The 21,363-nt window shown below is 28.3% G+C and overlaps 2 protein-coding genes across 8 annotated transcripts; both read left to right on the top strand.

Moving 5' to 3' along the window:
* The first annotated feature begins 3,068 nt into the window (after nucleotides 1-3,068).
* On the top strand, nucleotides 3,069-6,464 carry LOC126835455 (uncharacterized). Its single transcript, XM_050568060.1, has 11 exons — nucleotides 3,069-3,089; nucleotides 3,382-3,445; nucleotides 3,521-3,550; nucleotides 3,641-3,688; nucleotides 4,173-4,226; nucleotides 4,628-4,657; nucleotides 4,740-4,766; nucleotides 4,877-4,927; nucleotides 5,256-5,285; nucleotides 5,772-5,861; nucleotides 6,046-6,464. The coding sequence occupies exons 2-11, from the start codon at nucleotides 3,388-3,390 to the stop codon at nucleotides 6,303-6,305; spliced, it is 678 nt and encodes a 225-aa protein (XP_050424017.1). The 5' UTR covers nucleotides 3,069-3,089; nucleotides 3,382-3,387; the 3' UTR covers nucleotides 6,306-6,464.
* A 2,953-nt stretch (nucleotides 6,465-9,417) lies between these two features.
* Nucleotides 9,418-21,305, top strand: LOC126836075 (uncharacterized). 7 transcript variants are annotated; one of them, XM_050569079.1, is made up of 20 exons: nucleotides 9,418-9,656; nucleotides 9,980-10,009; nucleotides 10,504-10,552; nucleotides 11,088-11,117; nucleotides 11,377-11,406; nucleotides 11,500-11,535; nucleotides 11,644-11,694; nucleotides 11,967-11,996; nucleotides 12,233-12,322; nucleotides 13,197-13,380; nucleotides 15,146-15,179; nucleotides 17,396-17,459; nucleotides 17,541-17,570; nucleotides 18,176-18,223; nucleotides 18,346-18,399; nucleotides 18,912-18,941; nucleotides 19,036-19,071; nucleotides 19,212-19,262; nucleotides 20,167-20,256; nucleotides 20,941-21,305. In XM_050569079.1, exons 3-20 carry the CDS (start codon nucleotides 10,534-10,536, stop codon nucleotides 21,213-21,215), a joined length of 1,182 nt encoding a protein of 393 aa, XP_050425036.1. In that variant the 5' UTR covers nucleotides 9,418-9,656; nucleotides 9,980-10,009; nucleotides 10,504-10,533; the 3' UTR covers nucleotides 21,216-21,305. The 7 variants fall into 7 exon arrangements, with proteins under 7 accessions (XP_050425036.1, XP_050425033.1, XP_050425034.1 ...); XM_050569076.1 differs by having other exon boundaries at nucleotides 10,504-10,551; nucleotides 11,104-11,157; nucleotides 20,941-21,304; XM_050569077.1 differs by lacking the exon at nucleotides 11,967-11,996 and having other exon boundaries at nucleotides 10,504-10,551; nucleotides 11,104-11,157.
* The last annotated feature ends 58 nt before the right edge of the window (nucleotides 21,306-21,363 follow it).

Here is a 21,363-nt window from a genome sequence, read left to right on the forward strand (position 1 = left end):
GTAGCATTTTCATCCCGAGATAAAGAAAAAAAAATTCTTCCTACAAAAAAAAAAGCAAAATAGATATTATAATGTACAATTTTGTATTGTAGTATACAGGGTGATTCGTGTGAATTTTTTATTCCTGCCAAGTTTAGGGTAAAATGGTAACGCATCCATTTTATTAACTTTTTAAATTGAGATTAATGTACTAAACATTTTGACTGATCGATAGCGACTTTTGAAACTACTACTTTTGAAGTTAATTAAGTTTCAAGTTTAGGGCAGGAGGAAAGGTGGAGTGTAGTATTATTTTTATCGGCGTGCACTTCCCAACCGCACTTCTTCTCCCAACCTAACTATTAGACTCTTATTAACTTCAAAAAAAGTTATCCAAAACTAGTTATCGACCAGTAATTTCTTATATCTGGTTTTACGAACGCCGTTTAATATTGTACAGTGTTTTTGAGTACTTTTTAAAATGTTTCACACAGTTTTCGTTTCATAATTCCTAGCCTCGAAAAAAAAAGAACAACCCTAACAATTTTACTAATAAACACCTGAATACAAGTGGAGCCAATAATGTTCTGGCTTTGCAAATATTCGAAGGTATTAAATCACAAGTTGATCATTTTCTCAGACGTGCGATTTTAGGTATTGTGCACGTAGGTATTTTTTTTTTCTTACAATTACTGTCTACAAGGTGATTAATTTAAAGTAAAACGCTTTTTTTCTCGGAAAAAATTGTAACTTTAAAAGTTTTTTTTTTTGAAAAGCAATTTACTTTATGTTATTTTACAATATTATAACATTAAATACATAATTACCTTTTTTAGCATTTTCTAAAATTCTATCAACTTTCGAAACATAAATGGGAACGTAGCCATTTAAATTAGTTTTTAGATTAAAAATATTTGGCTGAAAACTTTGACTAATCGATAACCAGTTTTGGAGAATTACTTTATTAAAGTTTGAATTGTAAGACGGGCGCATACTCTACCTGGCTCCACATTCCGTTCCAAATTCTAAACTTAGTAACTTTAAAAGTAATTGCCCAAAACTAGCTATAGACCATTCAAAATTGTCAGCAAATTATTTTTAATTAAACAAATTAATTTAATCTTTACGTTGGCATTTAAGTTTTAAAAGTTGATAGAGCTTTTGATAGTGCTAAAAATTTGTGTCTTCAAAATTCCAATCATTTTAAGAGAAAATGAGCGTCTTACATTAAATTGAACACAGTGTATATTATTATATGAATTATAAAACAAATATTAAACTCTACTAAAACAACTTGTGGGAACGATTACAGACTACGTGTATTAAAACTATGAGACTTTGACTATTTTGTCATCTAAGAGCAAAAATCGAATTTAATTTACATGGGGATTACAATACGTTTTTGAAACAAGTTAGGAAATCCATCTACAAAGTTTCTAAACGAATTTTTAATAATAAATTGTAAAATCAAAAAAACAATACAATAACATGCTGAATTATCGTTTTTATTAAATTGATAAAAAAACAATAACTATAATCACGGTTTGTAACGTTACCAACCCAAAATTTACATTATTTGATTGATTATCCGTATGTTGTTCTGAAGCCTGACAGAGTTTGAACTTCAAACAAATAATAAAATAAAAAAATTAATGCATGTGATTATTATCAGTAACTTCTATTGATTTTTTGCAAACATGTTGGGTTGATACCTCCCACATTACTCTCATCATACCTAGTCCATGTGACTTATACTGGAACGGATGTATCCGTGGGCAAATCACAGATCTCGCTAAACCATAGTCTAATAAGCGAATCTACCATCTCAAGAAACTGACTTTGTGTAACCATTTCTGATAGACAGATCAACACTCAACATCGTTACATAGAAGCAATAGATAACATTTATTGGAAAAATCTGCGAATTTAACGATCCAGCGATTGAATTTCGTCCGATCGTTATGTATTAGCTATGCAGATGATACTGTTTATAGTTTTGCATTGAACGGGTTGTGGTTCAAGCTGGTTTGTAACTTCAGAATGTCTTATGGAAGGAGTGTTATCGAAAAATCATTTGACCTCAAAGTCCGGCACAAGAGCCACAGATCCCGTAGCTAATAGTGGATATAGTAAATCTAACAAAATATAGGACTTTTTTTTTGTTTAGGTTTATTGTTGGGAGCTGGTCAGTCCATTACGATAACGAGTGCAATGCGACTATAATGGTTCACTGATGTTGCCTGAAGTAACTTGTAAGTCATACATACTAACTACGAACGCGGTGCTCTGGCACCAAACAAAAACGTGGGAGATACGCTTGCGGCGTGAACTTGGACGGTACATTAAAATTGAACGTTGAAAATCGAGATTTAAGACATTTTCTCAATGCTAATTGCATTAATAAGAGCAAGTGTTTTAATGTTAAGCGCTCGTCGATTAGGGTTGTTAAAAAATAATTTAAAAAAAATCAATCTAAGTAGGAGCGCTTGCATTGGTAATCGTCGCGTTCGGCTGGCAGAGCCAAAAAAATGTAGTTAAATGTCTTTAATGTAAACATTAAGATAGTTTGAACTCTACATCAGAGAAAAAAAATATATATATATATAACCATATTGAAAAACCTCAGCTATATAAATTAATAAACATAGACAACCTTCAAAATATAACACGTAGAGTTGATTGTTTCAGTCGACATATTATAAATCAATTGACAAGTCGCAAGAAATCCACTTTAAAACAGTTCTTTAATAAAGCTGATCAAACTAATATTTTTGCTAATAGTTTTAACATTTCAATAATTCAAGTAAGTAATATTGTTAAGCTTCAATTGTTGTAAGTACGCTATTAGTCAGATATTTGTCAGATATCATTTTTTTAAAATAAATGTATTTAAATGTGTGTTTGAGAAATGACATAACTTTTTTCGTTCTTGTACCTTGAATACATGTTAAGTTATTTTACATCTTTTTAACAAGATTGGGTAATAATAAATTAACAAATAGTTATTCAAATTAGATTATTTAAAAAAAAAATGAATAGGAATAATATGACATTATAGAGTTTGAGACATTATACAATTGTTCAGCCCTACTAAAAAGCTAAAAGCTAAGGTGCAAAAATAAGTAAACAGTAATTAAGATTGTCCATTTTTCATCCGTTTTTGAAGTGTTGTTTTTTTCATTATCAAATATTGCACTTTATACAGTTTTATAATTTTCTTTTAAGAAATCAAAAGACCATGACATTTTGGATAGATAGCTTTAATGATTTTTTTGTTATTTATTATTTGCCTTAAAGTGTTTTGTTTGAAAAAATATAATTTTTTTTTTATTAAGTATTTCAACTTAAAATAACTTAAAATAGTTGACATGACTTTATGATATATCGTTTATACATTTGCAGATAAAAATGAAACTTTTCTGTGTTTTTTTATCATTTGTCTTTGTAAATGTTATAGCAGATATAAGTAATTATTTCATTTTTTATACTCACTTACAAGAGGTATTTAAAAATAAAAATAATATGTCACCCTCTTTTATAGGGCAATATATGATGGCGGTTTTCATTACAAGTCAGTAACACTTTTTGTCATGTAGATTGACTGCATACGTTTTTGAAATTTTACTGTTTTTATACAAATTATTTAAAAAATGTGTTACAGACAGACACATACAGCTAGCTTTTGAACACAACACTATTCAGATTGGAAGTGAGATATATTTTAAAATAATATACTAGTATGTAATTTGATTTGTCATAATTGCCTAATTGTCAGATTATTGATAACCTAAAAAGTATACTGGAATGGTCACGTTTAGCCGCCCCATATCATATATTATTGCTGTAGGTATTGAGAGGCTATAACAGATAACTCCTTATGGACTGAACCAAAAATTATGAAATTCGCACAGAACTTTCTTAGATGTATATAAAACAATTATTACTAGATGCTATAAATCAAAAGAATATTGTATGATTTGTCGTGGTAAAAAAAAAAATTGAAACTGACCTTGAGTTGATATAAAAGTTTTGAATTTTTGCTACTTCATTTATGTAGATGAAATCATTTATATAAATTAATTAGTTGTCATCGCTTAAATCATGGTATACACATGTATTCTGATGGTTATTGTACCTCTAATGATTTTATTTGAATTTTTTTTAAAGCCAAAACCTTTATTTCTTTATTCTAGATGGTTTGGAGCGTGTAATTAAAACAATGGTTTATGATAATGCATACTTGATGGGTAGTTATTTTTATATAATAATACAAATAATGCTTCCTACTAGAAAAAAAAATTGAAATTTGTATAAAAATTGCGAACGAAATTCATCAGTGATATAAATATTAAAATTGTTTCTTAAATCTGAATGGAAGTGTAATGAAAAACAACACTGGTGATACGTCTGTCGACCTTATTAAAACATATTTTTTTCTAATAACCACATTTGCTTCAATTTAGCCATTATATTATTTTCATAAAGTTTCCCCTCTATTCAATGGAACCCAATAAATTTTTACACGAATTTGTAATACACATATTTTTCTACCTTGACCTGGCTTATTTCTAATAGAATATTTATTTTTTATTCATTTATAATATTAATTTAAATGCCATATAAATAATTTGTTTAATTTTAATTTCAGACGAAATTAGTGTTATGATCGCTATACCTGGTAATAATTTTCATTGTATTTCATGGAAATATTTTCATTCGGTTGTTTGATAAAGTAAATAATGTCTTGGTGTTAATTTCAGAATATGCAAACCTTAACGACATACAGCGTAAAAAACATTTGTATTTACAATTTTTCACACAAATATTTTTTATATCTATATATATATAATATCATATAAAACACGTACATTAAAACGTATTTTGTTATACATTTCAGAATCCACAAATTACCAAACACTTATGCAAAATGAAATAGCAGTGCAATTATGTAAGTATAAAATAAAATAATTTTCAAAATTGATAGTCACATAGTTTTAAAAAAAGTTTTTAAAAATTATATTATCAATTAATAGTTAAAAGTCATATATTTAAACGTTATTTGCTTAATTTTTTTAATGATCTTACCAAATATAATTCAATGGTTACTATTTGAAATGATTTAATGGTAATAGAATATTTTGCATTAATTAATTGGTCAAATTATCTCAGCTTTAGATTTACTGTTAAGGATAAAATATAAAATATGCTTAAATTAATTTTATAGATATTTAATAAGTGTATACAATTGAAGCATATATATATTTTTTTTGTTACAGCTCTTCCTGTGCCTGAATTTCCAAACCAAAGTACTTACGATTTTTTTTTTTGGATACTAGTATATAGACCTTAAGGCTCATTTATTTTTCAAATTTAATTTATAGTTTTGTTTTCATACAATGATATTACAATGAAGTAAGCTTTTGGTTGGCGAGAGATATTGATATTGAATAACTGTATTTAACAATTGCAAAAAGTTCTTGTCAACAGTAACTAACAATATATAAATTAGTATAAGAACTCATGCATTTGTAGTTTAAGTTTCTAAGCTTCTACAAGTAATCTAGTTAAAAATAATACCCAAAAGGTACTTTATAATGCTAAAAATGGACATAGTTTATCACTCTCCATTAAAATTGAAAAAAAACACCCTAAAAATGTACATATTTTTATAACTTGGCAAGTTGTTCAAACATTAGTTCTACCAAAGTTCCTGAAATTATGTAATGCAACTTATTTAGTTTTAATTTGTATCATTTGTTTTCTACGACACTGGTGTTTATTAATTTTCGCAGATTTTGGAAATCTAAATTTAAGACAACTTGGAGAAGAGAGAAGATTTTTTACTGCAGAAGCTTTAAAAAATATAACCATCAGGGCTTTAGGTAAAAGTTACTACAGAGTTGGAATTGTATAGCTTGTTGAACCATTATATTATTTACCTACTAATTAAAATAATTGATTAAGGGGGCATGCATGATATGGCACAGTGGACACCTCGGCTGTGTACTAAAAGTAGTAGCTATTAATCTAAATTAAAAAAATAAAAAAGTATTTTTTATTTTTTAGACGGACTCGAACCAGGTGTCACTCTAAAACAGTTGTGTCGTATCATAGGAGTATGGACGAGTACACAAATCCCAAATTTATTTATAACATCTACCAATGTTGAACCTTATAGTGTTTGTGCCTTAGAAGATGAAGAAGGTCATGTTGTAAAATACAGATCATTTGAGGGCATATATTGGCAAGTAGACGTCACTGACATTGATCTTCAAATAATACAACTTAGAAACCTAGTGATGGCTACCAACAATAGTAATTATTAAGATCAGGATCTAAAAGCATAACTCTTCTAAAATAATATAATATATTACATAACACTGGTGTTATTATATTTAAATAGTTTTTAATAAAATTATCAAATAATTTGATGAATGTCATAAACAGTTTTGCTAATAATTATAAATTAATACATCTGTTGCTTATGTATTATTGTCATTATTACCACTACTTGCCAGCGTTGAATCTTCGCAAATATTTATTCATAGAACGTTTTAGGTTTTTTGAGACTTAATTCATCCATGTCCGCCTGGCCTGTTACTCTTCGAGTACATCATGTCCTTTCTTTAACTTTTTTTTTCTGGTTTTTATTGTTTCAGATATATTTTCTTCTCATCCTTATCAAAAAAAAAAAAAAATCACCTAGATTTTAAGTTTTATCTCTCATTTACTAATCTTACTACGGTCACAGAGCTATTCTTTTGAATATTATAAGATTTTGTCCTTTTCCTTAATTACTCCAATATTTTACAATATTATTTATCTAAACAATTGTCAATTATTGATAATTATTTTTTGTGAAATTCAAAGAAGAAACGTTTTTATTTCTGTTAATGTCAACACGTTTATATTTAATACAATTATTTAACCTTTCTCAAAATGTGCCGCCTCCACAGTTTATTTATATTATTATATTTTAAGAAAAAACCTTTAAAATAAAACATTTTCAATAATTTTATATCGATAAATAAGCATACACAAAATTATAATTCAAATTATTTAATACGAACATTAGTCTTAAAATGTAAATCCTATACCTAAGAAGAGAATAGTTTGTGCTCTGTGTCAGTATAAAGTTAGTATGTACCATATAGAAATAAAAAGTTATTTTCGGGCAAAAGAGTAATGAAATTTAAAATATCATCAGTCAAAAATGTATGACTTGAATCATAAGTCTAGTCAGATAAAACAAAATCCTTACAGTTAAATAACGTGTTAAAAAATAATTAGTAAACTATAATGTTTAAATTAGGAAATATCATATAATTAGGACAAATGGTGAATAGCTGTTGTAGTAAATTTATATACACAACAAAATAGAGGAAAATTCATATTGTCTTCAAGTCAAGAGTAGTGTAAATATCTAAAAAAAATCACCTCTGTAAATAGTCACATAGAAAAGCTTGCCAAATATTTTTCGATTTTATGCGATATAAATTGTAAGTTATACCAAAAACCAAAAGTTTTAAACTTGCGTCAAAGTGTTGTACATGTCTAGTCATAATTAAAAAGATAACACCAGCTATGTAAATAAACTAACAAAGGCAACCTGTAAAATGTAATTAGATTTTAGTGTTTTGGTCGATATATAAGCACACAGACAAGACTTTAAAATAGTTAGCTTAAGAAGCTTACTAGTCTTTTAATAAGACATGGGACAATTGCATAACACTTTAATTTTGAATAAAACATATTTATCATACCAACTTCTATGTTCTATTATGTATCTTAACTGTAAGACGATGACATTTTGGAAGTAATGCTATATTAGATTTTCAACTTATTCATTATTTAGCTTAAAATATATAATGTTGGAATAGACATTTTTTTATAATTGCCATACATTTATTTTTTAAGAATTGTTTAACGGATAAGACAATCTCCCTAAAATTGTATCATCTTTAGATCATAATGTATGTTATTATGAATGTTTTTGATTTTAATAAATTAAGGAACATGCATTAAGCTCAACCATGTTCTAGAGCTATATATAAAGTCTATTACAGATAGAGCAAGCATGTCCGAACTGATTATTTGTAAAATTACCGTTAAAGTGTTTGTGAGCAAATGTATGTACTTGATTATTGCTATAAGTGTTAAAGTGTTGTGCTTCGTTTACGTGTATTAGATCTCTAATAAACTATTAAACTAACCTTTGGCTTGAATTACTTAATTGTATGTTGTCATCCTGCACATTTTTTTTTTTTGAAGAGCTCTGCGTTATGAAACTCAAATTAAATTAAAATATCTAAGTTATGTGACGTTTAGCATTTGAATTTATATTGTCAGATTCAATAATTCCAATAAAAAGCTACTTTAATACAAATATCGTTAATTTAAACTAACTATATATTCTGTATTGCCATGGAAATATATTAGTAGCATAGTAATATAATAAAAGAATTAAACTTACGCGCTGATGATAAAAAATAATCACTATTACAGTCGCTGCGCCGATAACAGGTTAAATCAGCCAAAAAAACCTAGTCATTAAAACCTATGTATAATAATAATGATAAATTTAATTGATTTCAATTTAAAATAACATTTTTAGGTGTATTTTTTAATTTTATTACAATACAAACCTAATATTCTATTGGTCGATTGACTCTTTTAAAAAATTATAAGGCGACACATTTGTTTTGCTATTTCAAAATAATTTTACTAACGAACAACATGGATGTAGACCTAGAAGATTAACTGGAACTAATCTTGCCACCTATCAGTCATATATAGTCATAATTAATTTTTGAATCCGATTTGCAAGTCGAGGTTATATTTTATACTGATCTAGAAAAAGCCAACCACAGTGCTAACCATATCTTATTAATTATAAAGTTAAAACAATTTGGTGTGTCCAATCCCTTTTTTGCATGGTTTAATCCTCTACTTTTAGGTCATTCACAAATTATTGGCAAGATACATAATTATTTGTCTATTCCATTCTTGGTTTCAACAGGTGTTTCACAGGTGTTCCACAGGGTGGATATTTTTCACCTTGGCTATCAAACGAATTTAGCAGATAGACAAAGGGAGTTAGATTTTTATTTTGTTTATTATTTATTGATTGATTCAATTGAATCAAAAACAAAATAAATCTCGAACATTTAAAGACCTCATTAAAAAATGATCAATTTAAATTAAAATTCGTATCATGAGCCAAATTAACGAAAACCTATAATATATAAATATATATTTAGAATTTTTTATCGATAAAATGGCATACTCATTAAATAGAGAAAAAGTTATGTCTCCGCTTAATGAGTATCGTAAATATGTACAAATCGGCTGTGTAAATAAATTCATATAAGCGAGTCTGCAAAATATTTCTATATATTTCAAGCCATTATAATTTAGTTGTAAAACCAATAACTAATAATGAAAAAATCTTCGTCAAAGTAGTGCACATGTGTAGCCACACTTTAAAAAAATATATAGCAGCTATGTAGAAAAATAAACACCACCACCCTAAAAAAATCGATTTAAATTTTAGTCTTTCCGTCGATGTACAAGCCCAAAGACAAAACGTAAAAAACTCACTTCAAAATAGTTTAACAAGGTAATAATTGGTGCGTTTCAATAATATAACTAAAATGTACTAGCAATCTACAAAAGTCGTAAGTATGCTTTTAATCAGATGTGCGACAATTTTTAAATACTATCAAAAAACCCGTTATGCAGACACACGATGATGGTTGGTTCACTCTAGTACCCTAGAAATTTACCACGGTCAAAATATAGTTTTCCTAATATTTTTGTATTTTAATTATAATATTTTTATAATTATTTACAGATAATAATGAAACTTTTCTGCGTTTTAATGTCATTTCTCTTTGTGAATGTATCTGCGAATATAAGTATTTATTTTGTTTTCGTACTTACCTAAGCGAGGTAGTTGAAAAACTAAAAAAAAAAAATTATGTTTTACTCTACTTTACAGCGCGCTATACGATGGAAGTCTTTATTACAAGTCGGTAACATTGTTAATCTTCTACAGGGTGATTCATAAGGTTTAAGACACTCAATATCTCTTAAGACAATTGCAATTTTGTGATGATTTGTTTTTTAAAGATATTTTCGTTTATATTATCGTACAATATAATAAAATTAACTTAATTAAGTTAGTAAGATAGGGAATTGGATATAAAATAGTTGAAACAATAAGTAGCTAAAATTTTGTAAAAATAAAAGTAGGTCATGCTGGTGTATACATAAAACTTGGGATGTAAGAGTAGTCAGTAATCAGTATTCAGATAGTTGTATTAGCTTATATCATCTTTATAGCTGTTTTTTAAGTTAAATAAAAACCAATTGTATAAATCTTTTATTTCAAAGAGAAAAAACTACAAAAAATTGCAAAGAAAAAATGAGCATACTATCCTAGATGAATCATCCTAGAATAACTTCATGAATTCGATTGAAATTTAATATTTTATTACATATTTAAAAACAAAAATACTTTAGACAAACACATCGAGCTAGCTTCTGAACACAATGATCGTTTGCTTGGAAGTAAGATATTATATCAAACAATTTATTTAATTATATAATACACATATTCCCCGTGGAAGAGCATCAGAATACTCCCACGGCACGTTCGCATGTGGTAAGAGGTAACAAACGAGGGCATTGGTTTGTAGGGGTAGAGGAGGTCTAGTGGAGCTGTTTCACTAGTCATGTGTGCAGGTCCACCCATCGCTTTTGGATTTAAGGACATCACTACTGCGCCCTGGATTAGTTTTGAGAAACAGGTATAAAGTAAAAATAGCACATTGAATGCAAGGCCATTAAACAGTACGAGTAGAGAATAAGTGGAAGTACAGTGGGAAAATTAGAAGGTCAGTGTTTGTTGTTTTCAGGTGACTAATTGTAAATAAGGAAAGGAAAAAAATAGGGGAGTTATTATAATAGATTCAGGCAGGACTAATACAGGGAAAAGAGTGGAAATAATAACGAAGGACGAGAAGCAGGATATACTAATATAATGGTCATCGTTTAACAGAAACTTATTCTGGTATTTATATCTGTTATGATTAATTTTCAAAGGTTTTTTTTTTATTCTAGATGGACTGGAGCGAGTAATTAAAACAATTGTTTCTGAAAACATACATCATATAGGTATTCATAATAGTAAATATAGCTGCTTAAGTATGCGAATTTATCAGTGATGGAAATCTGAAATTTTACTATAAAATAGAAATGGAAAATTATCTAAACTGATATGTAAACGTTCTGGCGTTAGGTCTGTTAACCGTTCTTGTCATTCGTCGTTTAATTTATTAAAGCATGGGAAATTAAATCCAATATCAATACTAAAATATGTAATGTTAATTTCAGAAGTGATGAATTTTATGATCGCTGTACCAGGTAACAATATTTTTTCATTTCATGTTATGGAACTATTTCCAAAAAAATTGTGTGATATTCATTTAGTATACCATATTATCGTATTCATTTCAGAACATGGATTCCTCAACAATAGCCACAACATAATGAGTATTTAAATTGTTTTTACACAGATTCTTATAGTTGTGTATTAAAATTTATCAAAGACTTACATATAAAACATAAAAAACAAAAAAATAAATTGCTTTTAAATTTCAGTGTCTATACGTTACCAGATATGTATGAGAACAGTAATAAGATATAAATTAGGTAAATACAAAATAAAAAATTTCCTAAGCGGACAATTTTCAAAATTGATACTTACAGGTCTGAAGAAAAACTATAAAAGTTCTATATAAGTCATAAAGCTATAAGTATTTTTTTAAGCCTTTGATGATCATTCAACATAAAATTAAAATTATATTAATTCAAGCGTCACTATTAGAAATAATTAATGATAACACATTGTTTGGTCAATGGGTCCAATTAATCACAGTTTTAGAGTGAATATAAAATAATTATATTTAACATTTTTGTAACAGGTATTCCTACACCTAATGGTCAAAACTTGAGTAATTATGAATTATGATAGTAGCATAATACATTATGGCTTGCTGTAAAGATGAATTTTGTCTTATATTTTTTCTTTCTCAAGAAAATAAACTTTTTGTTGGAAAGAGAGAGTGAGACTAAATATCTATTTAACAACTATTATATCTAATATATTTTCTTAAATTAACAATGTTTGCAATCCTGACATTTCACCGTATTCAACTTCACTTAATTTTAGCCATAATTTATTTCTCAGGTATTGGAAACTTACATTTATCACGACTCGGAAATGACAGAAGACTTCTAACTAGAAATGCTTTAAAACAAATAATTAGCAACGCCTTGGGTAAATGTTATCATAGAGTTTTAATGTTATTGCTTTTTTAACCATTATGGAATATACTATACACAAAGCATCGCAGTCCCATTTAACACGTACAAATTGTTGCTTTATGGTGGGCTAAAATTGTCGATCAAACGGCTGGACAGAATTGACATTTTATGAGATAGATACTAACCAGTAGATTGGCAATGTTGTGTACATTAGAGAGCTAAAATAAAAATATAGATTGGTTGAATACTATCTTAGTTACTCACAACAATAGTACAACATTTTACTTATGTGGTCATAAAATGTTTAATTTATCACAACGGGGCATTGGTGACGAAGTGGACAAAGAGAGATGGGGGATTGCCAAGTCGATTTCTAGCCATAAGATTTATGCTACACTACCTTAGTAAATGCGATTGTCTGTTTAGCCGTCACGTTTACTGGTATTAGTACACACCAGCAATGTTACCATCATCAGCACATAAAACAGACTGAGACCGATTAAAGGACAAAAAAGATCAATGCTATGTAGGTCAGACACACAAGAAACATAAAAATCCAAAAAATATAAAACCTCCTGTAGTATTTATTGAATACTAATCATAGCATAAAATTAGTAAAACTACTTAAAAATGTAAACTTAATACTCAGTAGAAATGTTGAAAAATAGGAATGACTTGTTAAACAGAGACTTGAGTGAATTACAAAACATTTTATTGAAATTCATAAAAACACATGCTCACAATGATTATTTCCGGTATGACGACGCTGTATATAATAATATATAAAGAAGGTGTTGCATAGTTGCATTTGTACAACAATGAAAATTAGTATCTATTAAGCTTAATTAATCAAATTAAAAAAAATTGTTTTTTTTTTTACTTTTTAGATGGAACTGACCCTAATGTTACATCACAACAAATGTGTCGTTTCATAGGATTGTGGATAAGTACGGAAATCCCAACGTTATATATAACAAATGCTTATATTGACCCTTATATGAGTAGAGTTTGTATCTTAAAGGATAAAAACGATCACGCTATAAAATACAGAACCTTTAATGGCACATATTGGCAAGTAGACGTGAATAACACTGAACTAAAAATAATAGAACTAAAAGATCAACTGCTTATAGAAGAGTTATCATTTATCATAGTTAGATAATATTTTACACTAGGAACCAAAAGTATAACTCTTCTAAAAAGTACTGTTATGTTATTATATTTTAATAATTTTTACATAATGTACCAATAACGAAAATGACAGTTGATTTAATTTAAATCATAATAAACAGTTTTGCTCACAATTATAGATACATTTTTTGCTTTTGATAATTTATTATTTTGACCGGAATTATGGTAGTCTCTCCTCTCTCTCTCTCTCTCTCTCTCTCTCTCTAGACTGTTGAGAGAGCTCTCCCTGTCCGACGGTTGGAATGACTGTAGTCTTCCAAAGAAAAAGACCACCTACCTGAGTGTTGATCTGACGACAGTGAGCTCACATACATAATACAACCTTACCTTGCCTGATTATAAGCCATTCAAGTCCTTTGCCGCCACTACCACTCCTCTGCACCTATTTCCATCAGAAGTCATTTCTTTGCATATTTATTCTTAAAAATGTTTAGGTAATTTTAGTTTTAGTTCAACCATCTCTGTCTGGGGCACTATAATGGTTTTCTATCCTTCCAGTCAATTTAATCACTTCTCGGATCAATCCATCTTGTACCCTACATGTTTCGTGTACTGTCCAAATTATTTTCTTCTTTTTTGTTGTTCAAACTATTTTTAATTCGTACCCTCTACAAATTATATATCCCCTAGATGTCGGGTTTTAATCTCTTGAATACTCATGTATTATAATCACACTATGGCCTAAAACTTTGGTGCAGAACTTTTTTCTCTAACATAACAAAATTGTTTCTATATTTTTTTGTTTTAATATATTGATAATATAATGAAATTTGCAAAAAAAAAAGCTTGAACAGTTTATTAACGTTTCTATCTAAAATAATAAATCGTTCTTCCGAGATATGAAGCAGATAATTATGCATAAAATAAATTTACAGACTTAATAAACTCACGAATTTTAATCTTTTTTAAAAAAAAAGCCATGAATTAAATTATAAGAAGTTTTTTGGAAAACGCATTTGCTGTTTCATAGTTAAATATGTTGATATTATACACAAGTTAAACAAATTTTAAGAAAATATATTTATCTGTCCTTTTTTTGACCACTCTTTTGTTGTGAAAACGGTGATTTCAATTAAGAGATTTCTTAACTAGTAGTATTACTGTTGAAAAATATCATCAGCATTTTGTGACTTGATTCATAAATCATAGCCAGAAAAAATAAAATAATTTAATTAAAGAGCACAATATTAAAAAATTAGTAAACTAAAAATTATTCAAATCAATATCGAAAACAATGAATACTTATTAATTATAAATTTTTATTTATAATATTTTATCAATAAAACGCTATTAAAAGTAGTGAAAAATGTACAATGTAAAAAAAAAAATCATAATTATTTTTGCTTGCCTGCAAAATATTCTTTTATTTGACGCCATGACAAACTATCAGTTGTAAAACCAACAACTAAAAAGAATTTAAACTCTGCATCAAAGTATAGCACCTGTGTAAAAATAATTTTAAAAAAATATATCAGCTATCTAAATAATTTAACATGGGCAACCTGATAAATATATCTAGATACCTACTAGTGTTTCGGTCGAAACGTAAGCACATGCATAAAGCACAATAATGTCACTTAAAAATGGTTAGCCTAATAAACAGATGAAATGTATCTTAGTCTTAATAATTGTATAATTTCAATAGTTTAAGGAAGTTGTATTATCAAGCTCCAAAAGTTGTAAGTATTCTTTAAATTACATATGGATCAATCTTAAAAAAAACGTTATTAGTAGAAACTCATATAAGACAAAAAAAAGCTACTACACAGGGGTTGGGGCATAGTGGGGATGAGAAGGTCGCGGGTCTACATGAATTATTTCAAATTTATTTCTAATAAGCGCCTTTTCCATTAAAAAAAAAAAAAATTGACTTCAGATTTTTAACATCGAGTCGGTTCTCCATAAACTTTTTTGTTAACTGCAAATTTAAGTTTACAAGTTCACCTATATGGCTGCAAAACGGTAAGAAACGCACTTTCTTCTTTCCTAACAGTGTTATTTCTAAAACGGCAAACGGCGGTTTGTCGTTCGGCCGCGTTTGGTCTGGTGGCCATATTTTATTTAAATTGAACTTACGATTATACCGGGTGTTCGATCACACCTGGTGATACAGGATGTAGCAGAAGTCCGTTCTCGGATTTTGAAGAATCTACTTCCTGACCCCACCCCCCCGGAGGACTAAAACCGCGCTACCGTATTTGTCTTGGACCTAGAGACCCCAAGCCCGCGGCCACCTCTTAGGGGCTCCTAGGCACCTAACATACTGAAAGTGACCTTTCCCCCCCCCCCCAAATTTTGGTTTTTTGTAAACGTCATAACTCCGTGGCAAACGGTCTTGGAGACTTGGTTTAAACGTCGACCATTATGGTTCGGAGTACCCTTACTGGTACGCCTTCACTCCAGGGGTCTACGATCCCTTCCAAGGGACCACCCCCCCAAGTTTTGCGCCCAGAGCCCTCAAACTCAGTACCCACCTTTGGGTGTCCTAACTTGGTCTGCCAATCAAATTTCGTGAAATTCGGACGATTTTACCCCCGTGGTTAACGGTTCTAGTGTTGTACACCGTGTCTACAGCCCGTTGATCGTACCATACACACAACCGAGGATTCTGAAATGAGCAATGTGGAAGAGATACGCCATCTAGTCCACTCCATAAAAAGCAGAAGTTGAGTTCCTCACTTTTCCAGTCTAGTTTGGATGCGGTAGGATGGCTTAAGACCGCCATGCCATCGAGAAAGAAGCATATACGAACAGGAAGTTATCTGAAACGACTGCTTTACAACTTTCGAGCAAATTGGATACAATCATTAACTTAGCCAACCAGTTGGATGAAGATCGGACAAATTTCTCAGGCATAGATATTGGTGTTCTTGTGTGGAGTTCACAAAGGAAATATCGAACAAGCAAACAGAATTCGAAATTCTCAAAAATCCAAAAACCGATCACCGCGCACTATCTGCTCACAGTGAGATCCCGAAACAACTGAGATGGAAGTTGTTGTGAGTAAAGAACCTAATCGAGGAAGAAAAGAAACCAAAATCAATCCGGCAAAAGACAGGGCAGAGAAGGTACGAGGACCTCGCTGAACCACTCAGTTGGGGTTGATCGTGGCGCTGGATTTTTAAGACAATTTTACATGTTTCATTCTAGATCTACCTTTGGACTAATTTTCAGACCGAAATGTCTAAAATGTTGCTTAAAAAAATTGCAATAAAGAAAACATCTCTATCCCTTCTAGAGGAAAGGGTTTATAATATTTTTTTGTTTCACCGATGTTTATCGATAGTACTATGATGAAAAAATGAGATAAGAGATAAGTGAGACAAGAGTGATAAGAGATAAAAAATCTATGATTCGATGTTTTCCTGTAGAGCGGAGAAAAAAACTAAGTCTAATTTTTATAAAAATCACACCTGTTTAATACTCTATAGTTAATTTTATAATTAAAATGTACAACAGTTAAACAGTTTCTTTTGTTTATTATTACTTTATTGTTTTAAGTAAAAAACAATGCAAAAAAAAAAAATTCAATCTTAGGCAAACATGTTCATACTGCTTCTTAGGATTTACACAATATATCGGTTAGTACTATATCTTAACAATAATCTAAACAAAATTAAAAGAGATTTTATTTTTTTTTTAAAATTATACCAGATCTAGTTTAGTTATGTAGAGAAAGGTGTGAGTCAGTTTAAATGTTGACCCAATTAAGTACTTTCCATTCACCATATACGACTTTTATATGAACAAATTAACTAACCTATCTAGAAAATATTGTAAAGTCAAAAAAAAAAAAAATTTTAATAATAAACATTGTAAAACCAATACCTCGTCTACTTACCTGAGGCGACTGTGATTAGTTTTAAATTAAATTCATATTTTTTATTCTTTACAGATAATAATGAAACTTTTTTGTATTTTAATATCATTTGTTTATGTGAATGTATTCGCAAATATAGGTATTTAGTTTGTTTTCATACTTACTTAAGCGAGGTAGTTAAAAAACTAAAAAACAAATAATGTTTTACTCTTTTATACAGCGCGCTATAGGAGGGAGGTCTTCATTACAAGTCAGTAACATTTTTAATCATATACAATGTGATTTATTAAGCATAAGATATACCTACTCAATATTTATTAAAAAAAAATTTCAAATTTATAGTATTTCTTTTGGAAAATATGTTCGAATCAATTTAACGGTATTTTAGACACTAACCGAATCGGACACATAACGTCAAATTTTGATATTTACTATCAGCTTTATTAAAGTTTTAGGAAGGATGGAGTGTCATATCATTTTTATCTACCAGCATTAATTTTGCGCACTACACCTTCCGTCCATATATTAAACTTAAGTATTTTTTATATTAATATCGACCAGTCCACATTTTCGTACAATTTTTTCTAATTTAAAAATTAGTGAAATATTTTGTACGTTTTCTTTTAAATTTTTAAAGCTGACGAAACTCTTGAAAAAAATAAAAATGATAATATATAATTGTTATTGTCTAATGTTGTAAAAAAATAAATAAATAAAGTGCTCCCCCAAAAAAAAGCTACAAAATTTCCCAAAAAAATGAGTACCTATCTTATCCCTGATAATTCATCCTAGAATAACTCTATGATTTTATTTTTAATTTGAAATTTAATTAAATATTTAAAATAAATTTTTTAGACAAACACATCGAGCTAGCTTCTGAACGTGATAATGATTTACTTGGAAGTAAGATATATAACAATTTGTTTACTTATATACATACCCTGTGAGTAAATATAATACCCCATTCCAGTTTTAATAATTTGTTATCATGATTTAGCTTGAAAACCTATTTTCGTTTATTCTAGATGGACTGGAGCGAGTGATTAAAAAGATTATTAATGAAAATACTTTCCTATTAGGTATTTATTATTATACGGGTCTTAGTAAGAACAAAGCTACTTAAAAGAAAAAAGATATTTTGAATTTTTATAATAATTACAACAATACTTTATGCAAATTTATCAGTGATATAAATATTAAATTATACTATAAAATATAAATGGAAACTTCAGGAATAATCATATTGATACTCATCCTCAACATATTATTACAATATCTTATTCTACTCGCCACATCGTCTTTAATACAGCCATTATAATATCATAATACTTCCACTCTATTTAAAAGAGCCAAGCACAGTTCTTTTCAAAAACATGTTTATTATTATACATTGAACTTCGTCGTCCAATTTATTATAGAATAGAAAAATTAATCCAATATCAATTATTTATGTATTAATTATACTAAATATTTATTAATTATATAATTTAATAAAATATCACTGTAATCAACCTTCTACCTCCAAGGTTTGCTTATAGGATGCAGATAAACCTTAATAAATGGTTTTCTAAAAAAAAAATGTTAATTTCAGATGTGATGAATTTTACGATCGCTGTACCGGGTAATAATTTATTTTGGCTGTATAATATTTTGGTCATATTTTCACAGATTTGTTTGATATTTATTGGGATACAATGTTTTCGTATTTATTTCAGAGCATGCAAAACTTAACGGCAGAAACAACATAATGAGTAACTATATTTATATTTACAATACTTTGCACAGATTTACTATTGGTATGCATTAAAAATAACTATTAACTTACATACCGGTATTAATAATTAAAAAAAAAAAAAAAATGATAATCAAACTTAAATTCTTTCAATTTCAGTGTCTATACATAACCAGCGACGTATAAGAACAGAAATAACACATATACTAGGTATAGGTAAAATTTAAAATTTTCTAGCAAACAATTTTCAAAATGTAATTATACATAGTTCTAAGAAAAAATTCTATTTAAGTCGTAAGCTCATAAAGCTATCAATATTTTGATAAGCTTTTGATGATCATTCGACATATTATTACAGTTATTAATTCAATCGTCGCTATTAGAAATCATTTAGTGATAATACATTAGATTGTTAATGGTTAATCGGTTCAATTATATCGGTTTTATGGTTAAGCAATAAAAAAAAATATATATTTTTAACATTTTTGTTATAGGTATAGTGGCACCTAATGCTCGTAACTTAAGTACGTAGCTATGAATTTATTAGATAGTAGTAAATAATATAAAGATGACATTTTTTTATGCTTATTTTCACCACAATAATTACAATAGAGTACACTTTTAGTTAGAAAGAGAGAATGACAGTAAACAACTGTTTAGCAACTATTACATCTAATATATATATTATTATCTTTAATTAATGGTATTGGCAATCCTGAAATTTCAGTAGTTAATTAAGCAACAACTGTTATTGTTGTATAGGCATTATTTTCATTGTATTTATTTTCCTTTTTAAATGTTGCGTTTTCTTCGTTATTTATTGTAAAGCTCTAAACCGACTTTTTTTATGTTTCGAGTCTACACACAAAAAATTGTATCAGAACGGTACTTTATAAGGCTAAACATAGTTAATGTTCATTCCTCTCAATTTAAATCAATAAAAATAACACAAAAATGTACGTACTTTTTAACTTTACAGATTGTACAAACCATTAGTTATATCACTGTTCTTCAAAATGTAATACGATTATATATCATGAGCGACTTATTTATTTTTCACTTGTATTATTATTATTTTTTTTTTATCTAAATGGTTATTTAAACGTTTTGACAGATTTTGGAAACTCAAATTTACCACAACTCGGAGAAGAGAGAAGACGTCTTACTGGAAAAGCTTTAAAACAAATAATTATCCACGCGTTGGGTAAATATTAATATAGAGTTGTTGATTTTAACCTTTACATATAATTATATAGTATTAAATCTACATCTTATATGTACCAATGAAATAATTGAATCATAAAAATATTATTAAAAATCAATAACAATATAAAGTATTTTACAGACAAACATATCACAGATTTATCTTCATCACAGTAACACACAAATTAAGTTCATTATTTATTTCAAACATAGGAACTTAGAAAATAAATAATTATTTTGAGCATTTATTTTCTCCGTACTTACTATTGTTGTTAACATCACGGTCAGAATTTGTCTTTTTTATTTAGTTAATATTCTTTAATTTCCTTTGGACTCTCTTTGGTCCATATCTTATGCGATGCGTTATAACGCCAATTTGCCAATTTTTTTACAATTATTTAATAAGTATAATTCAGAACAATAAAACTTAAAAACGTATAATTACATTTCTTAACACCTAACCTGATAAGTGATCACTAGATTACCAATTTGTACATGTGCACTATCTAGTCACCACTAACACATACTTTTATTACAATACACAAACCCTTAAAGAGTTTTGTGTATAGAGCAAGACAATAAACTTCAGTTTCTTTTTTTTTTTGGTGGGGTCAATAAGAAAATTTGAGCATCACGCAGATTTTTTTTAAATATAAAAAAATTGTTTTTTTTTTAAACTTTTTAGATGGAACTGACCCTAATGTTATTTCACAACAAATGTGTCGTTTCATAGGATTGTGGATAAGTACGGAAATCCCAACATTATATATGACAAATACTTATATTGATCCTGATATTAGTAGTGTTTGCATTTTAATGGATAAAAGCAATCACGCTGTAAAATACAGAACCTTTAACGGCACATATTGGCAAGTAGACGTGAATAACATTGAATTACAAATAATAGAACTAAAAGATCAACTGCTTGTGCAAGAGTTATCATTTATCATAGTTAGATAATATTTTACACTAGGAAAAGTATAACTTTTCTAAAAAGTACTGTTATGTTATTATATTTTAATAATTTTTACATAATGTACCAAGTTCGAAATTGACAATTAATTTTATAATAAACGTTCTGTCCACGAATGTAAACACATTTGTTACT

Source organism: Adelges cooleyi, unplaced genomic scaffold, assembly GCF_023614345.1.
Source record: "Adelges cooleyi isolate 19-005CV unplaced genomic scaffold, UGA_ACOO_1.1 ACOO_flye_CR_arks_rails_tigmint_CR_PRNA_23, whole genome shotgun sequence".
NCBI classification, from domain to species: domain Eukaryota; kingdom Metazoa; phylum Arthropoda; class Insecta; order Hemiptera; family Adelgidae; genus Adelges; species Adelges cooleyi.

Coding starts and splice junctions, on each gene's coding strand:
- LOC126836075 (XM_050569076.1), top strand. Junction 11,407..11,499: donor TTTTATGATCGCTGTACCAG/GTAACAATATTT, acceptor TATTCATTTCAG/AACATGGATTCCTCAACAAT. Junction 11,695..11,966: donor AGTAATAAGATATAAATTAG/GTAAATACAAAA, acceptor TTTTTGTAACAG/GTATTCCTACACCTAATGGT.
- LOC126835455 (XM_050568060.1), top strand. CDS start 3,388: ATGAAACTTTTCTGTGTTTTTTTATCATTTGTCTTTGTAAATGTTATA. Junction 4,227..4,627: donor TGATAATGCATACTTGATGG/GTAGTTATTTTT, acceptor TTTTAATTTCAG/ACGAAATTAGTGTTATGATC. Junction 4,928..5,255: donor TGAAATAGCAGTGCAATTAT/GTAAGTATAAAA, acceptor TTTTTGTTACAG/CTCTTCCTGTGCCTGAATTT.